At 47.3% G+C, this 5000-nt stretch overlaps 1 protein-coding gene across 1 annotated transcript in view; it reads left to right on the forward strand.

Annotated features, from left to right (window-relative positions):
* Positions 1–1910: 1910 nt before the first annotated feature.
* cfl2 (cofilin 2 (muscle)) overlaps positions 1911–5000 on the forward strand; it is a 7234-nt gene continuing 4144 nt past the window's right edge. Inside the window, exons 1-2 of the mRNA XM_028565927.1 lie at positions 1911–2031; positions 3728–4035. Coding sequence (XP_028421728.1) covers positions 2029–2031; positions 3728–4035 — 311 coding nt within the window. The 5' untranslated portion in view covers positions 1911–2028. The remainder of the gene's footprint in view (positions 2032–3727; positions 4036–5000) is intronic.

Raw genomic sequence — 5000 nt, forward strand, 5'->3', positions numbered from 1 at the left:
GTGACTGCTGCAGCTCTGTGTGTGTGTGTGTGTGTGTGTGTGTGTGTGTGTGTGTGTGTGTGTGTGTGTGTGTGTGTGTGTGTGTGTGTGTGTGTGTGTGTGGAGCTGTACACTACACTGGAGCCGCTGCATATTTATTTAGTTCAGCATTGTCTTTATTTATGACTGATAGATGCTTCCTGATGCTGTTTGTTGTTCTCGTGTAAAAAATAAAATAACTTTTATAACCAGCTGATGCCTGATGGTCTTCTCTCTCACACACACACACACACACATGTCTGTATTACTATCTTTGTGGGGACTTGTCATTGACATAATGCATTCCCTAGCCCCTTACCCTAACCTTAACCATCACAACTAAATGCCTAACCTTAACCCTTACCCTAACCTTAACCATCACAACTAAATGCCTAACCTTAACCCTTACCCTCACCTTAACCATCACAACTAAATGCCTAACCTTAACCCTTACCCTCACCTTAACCATCACAACTAAATGCCTAACCTTAACCCTTACCCTCACCTTAACCTCACAACTAAATGCCTAACCATAACCTAAATTCTAACCCTAATCCTAAAACCAAGTCTTAACCCTCAAACAGCCCTTTAAACTCGTGGGGACCAGCATTTTGGTCCCCACGAGGCTGTGCAGACCCCACAAGTATACTGTAGTCCCCGGTTTTTGGACCCCACGAATATAGTAAAACAGGTACACACATACACACACACAGAGAGACCCACTGGTTGAAGCTGCAGACCTATCCTTAGTTTAAGATGAAAACAGACAACAACAAGTTGAGGTCTGTGTCAGTGATGGCCAAATGAAGTTAGTGAACCAGTGTCTTTATGTTCTGAGCCCACTAGGTGGCGCGCTTGGTTTTAAGTTTGCAATTCAGTGTATTCTCAACCCTTTGTTGAACAGAGAGCCCCATCTAGTGGGCTCCGAAAATAAAGACACTGGTTCACTAACTTCATTTGGCCATCACTAGTGTCAATGTCCCTAGTGTTAGCATGGTTAGCTTAGCATTGCTAAGCCTCTGTCCTGAAGTTCTGGGTGAGTTCAGGGTGTCTGGACAGTGGTGTAGTCTGCGTGATACACAGGTATACGCAGTATGCCCACTAAGAAACTAAGAAAGCTCCAGGATTTCCATACACCATCTTAAAAATGCTCAGTGACACACAACATACTTTACATCATATTTTTGATATTAGTTTGAATTGTCCTCTGTGTTTTTCTTCGTCACATAGGCTAAATAAAGGGTGAAATGGTGCGTAAAAGTGTATCCCAATACAGGAAATGAAGTCGTTGATGCTCAAAACTTCCCTGGGGGAGGACACCCAGATGCCCCCCCCCAAACGCAGATTCTGGCCAATATACAATACAGTAGACCCACTAGAATACATGAGACTCTTTCCTGTTGGGGTCAGCCCGATGTTCCCCCATCTCATGAGGTCTGGTGTTCCTACTTGTCCTTTAAATTTAAGCCCTATCAGATGTTTTTGGGTTAGGGTTAGGGGGGTAAAATCTGATACACATTTATGGAAAAGGAAATGTGGGAACATAGGAGCGCTCCCTTCCTCTTCCTCCGGTCGGACCAACACGTTCCCCGTTTTTTAAGTTTTCTCCGACAATTATGTCGTCTTTTTTCGACTTTTTCGGTCACTTTCGGTCCGTTATTTCGACGTTTTCGTCGCTTCTTTTTCCAGGTTTATTTTTTTTTTTTTTTTTTTTTTTGTGTATTTAGTGTCTGGATAATAAGTTCAGGGTTACAGTGCACGTGGGGAAGTTGCTGCATGGCGGCGGACTTCTTCTCTCCCCCCCTACCTCCCTCCCCCTCTCTTCCCCCCCTTCCTCCTCCCTCCCCCCCCCCCTCCCTCTCCCTCCCTCCCTCCTCCTCCTCCCTCCCCCTCCTCCTCCTCCCTCTCCCTCCCTCCTCCTCCGGTCGGACGGCCACATTCCCCGCTACCTTTCACCCCGGAGAAGCCCCGATCTGACGGATAAGCAGCGCGGACAGAGCCCGGGACAACATGGTGAGCAGCTCCGCGAGACTGTCCCCTCCCGGTCCGATGCGGTCTACAGAGCCCGGGTCGCGTTTAATCCGGTCCCGCGGGTCCTCCTGTGGACCGTTATGTGGCTCGGCTGTTAGCGTTAGCATGATGTTAGCATGATGTTAGCGTTAGCATTATGCTAGCATTGCTGCCGCTCCTGTCAGTTAGTCAGTCGGTTCCCGTGAGGTCCGTTACTCCGACCGTTATTCGGTCATTACGTCACACAGAAACGTCTCTCGGTGGCGTGGTTTAATCTGGTGACGTTAACGGAAGGTTTTCTGGTTTTAGCCATGTAACGGTTCTTGTTCCGAGCCGGGTCGAGCCGAGCCGGGCTGGGTCGGGCCTGGCCCATGGCCGTGTGGCCCGGGGCGGCCATCTTACTCCCGCGGGGCTGACCGGCTCGCACCCATGCGGGACAGACTGTCTGACCCGGGATAAAACACACCGGCCTAAACCAGTTCAGCTGAGGGACCGGGTTCAGGAGGCTGGATTTAGTCCGGGTTAGTTCGAGAGAGACAGACTCTGGGTTAGTTAGAGAGAGAGAGACAGACGGGCAGGCAGACAGACAGAGAGACAGGCAGGCAGGCAGACAGACAGACAGGCAGGCATGCAGACAGAGAGACAGACAGAGAGACAGGCATGCAAACAGACAGACAGGCAGGCATGCAGACAGAGAGAGAGACAGTGACTCTGCACTCTGAAGGCCTGCAGGCAGATCACTAGTCTAACTAACTAACTAACTAACTAACTGAACAGTTGAACCAGCAGCTACAATGATTAGTCATTAACTATGACATTAATCTCCAACCGTTGTGATAATCTATTCATCAGTTTGAGTCATTTTTGATGATCAAACAGGTAAACTAGTGATGTCAGCTTGTTAAATGTCAATCTGTTCTAGTTCCTTCTCTCCTCTGGGACAGGACACTCAAGATCTTTGAGTTGTGGACAAATGCGAGGATGGAGTAGAAATATAAAGTATCAGAACATAGAAATACTCAAGTAAAGTACAAGTATGAATGCCAAATTTTACTTAAGTAAGTAATTAATAAAAAAAAATCCCCTTCACCAAACCCACCAGACTCCATTTAAAAAATCAGGACTTTTAGCGTGTATAGAGCCAGCATATCTCCACCAGACTCCATGTAAATAATCAGGACTTTTAGCGTGTATAGAGCCAGCATATCTCCACCAGACTCCATGTAAATAATCAGGACTTTTAGCGTGTATAGAGCCAGCATATCTCCACATGTAAATGGGTGAATTAAGGGTTTATTTCAACCAATCCAGAGTGGTGATGGTTGGAACAGTGGAAAGATGAACCAAGACAGCTTTTGGTAGTTTTATTTAGTTTGTGTCCACTTTGAATGAAGTGTGTTTTACGATGATAAAAGTCCTGATTATTTACATGGAGTCTGGTGGAGTTTGGTGATGGTGATTTCGGGAAAAACATGGGAAAATAGGGTCCAGGTAAAAAAAAAAATACTGAAGTTCCTCTTTAATCTGATTATTTCATTTATTAATAAAATTAAAAAAAGAATCGAATATCGAATCGCAATATTTGGGGGGAAAATCGCAATTAGATTATTTTCAAAAATCTTTCAGCCCTAGTTACCGGTGATTCTGATTATTGTACCTGTTACCAGTTGCGTGCTGTGTTTCTATTGGTCGTCTGCAGGCGTCAGGTGTGACCGTGAACGATGAGGTCATCAGGGTGTTTAACGACATGAAGGTGAGGAAGTCCATGTCCCCCGAGGAGGTGAAGCTGAGGAAGAAGGCGGTCCTGTTCTGCCTCAGCGAGGACAAGAAGAAGATCATCGTGGAGGAGGGCAAGCAGATCCTGGTGGGGGACGTGGGCCAGACCGTGGAGGACCCCTACGCCGGCTTCGTTAAGCTCCTCCCACACAACGACTGCCGCTACGGCCTCTACGACGCCACCTACGAGACCAGGGAGTCCAAGAAGGAGGACCTGGTCTTCATCTTCTGGTACTGATACACACAGTACTACACACACTACACACCACACTACCCAGTCTACTACACACAGCACACACAGTACTACACACAGTAGCCAGTCTAGTAGCCAGACTAGTACCCACAGTAGCCAGTCTAGTAACCACAGTAGCCAGTCTAGTAGCCACAGTAGCCAGTCTAGTAACCACAGTAGCCAGTCTAGTAGCCACAGTAGCCAGTCTAGTAGCCAGTCTAGTAGCCAGTCTAGTAACCACAGTAGCCAGTCTAGTAGCCAGTCTAGTAACCACAGTAGCCAGTCTAGTAACCACAATAGCCAGTCTAGTAGCCAGACTAGTACCCACAGTAGCCAGTCTAGTAACCACAGTAGCCAGTCTAGTAACCACAGTAGCCAGTCTAGTAGCCAGACTAGTACCCACAGTAGCCAGTCTAGTAACCACAGTAGCCAGTCTAGTAACCACAGTAGCCAGTCTAGTAGCCACAGTAGCCAGTCTAGTAGCCAGTCTAGTAACCACAGTAGCCAGTCTAGTAGCCAGTCTAGTAACCACAGTAGCCAGTCTAGTAACCACAATAGCCAGTCTAGTAGCCAGACTAGTACCCACAGTAGCCAGTCTAGTAAACACAGTAGCCAGTCTAGTAGCCAGTCTAGTAACCACAGTAGCCAGTCTAGTAGCCAGTCTAGTACCCACAGTAGCCAGTCTAGTAACCACAGTAGCCAGTCTAGTAGCCAGACTAGTACCCACAGTAGCCAGTCTAGTAACCACAGTAGCCAGTCTAGTAACCACAATAGCCAGTCTAGTAGCCAGACTAGTACCCACAGTAGCCAGTCTAGTAACCACAGTAGCCAGTCTAGTAACCACAGTAGCCAGTCTAGTAGCCAGACTAGTACCCACAGTAGCCAGTCTAGTAACCACAGTAGCCAGTCTAGTAACCACAGTAGCCAGTCTAGTAGCCACAGTAGCCAGTCTAGTAGCCAGTCT

This window comes from Perca flavescens, chromosome 20 (genome assembly GCF_004354835.1).
Source record: "Perca flavescens isolate YP-PL-M2 chromosome 20, PFLA_1.0, whole genome shotgun sequence".
In the NCBI taxonomy this organism is placed as follows: Eukaryota; Metazoa; Chordata; class Actinopteri; order Perciformes; family Percidae; genus Perca; species Perca flavescens.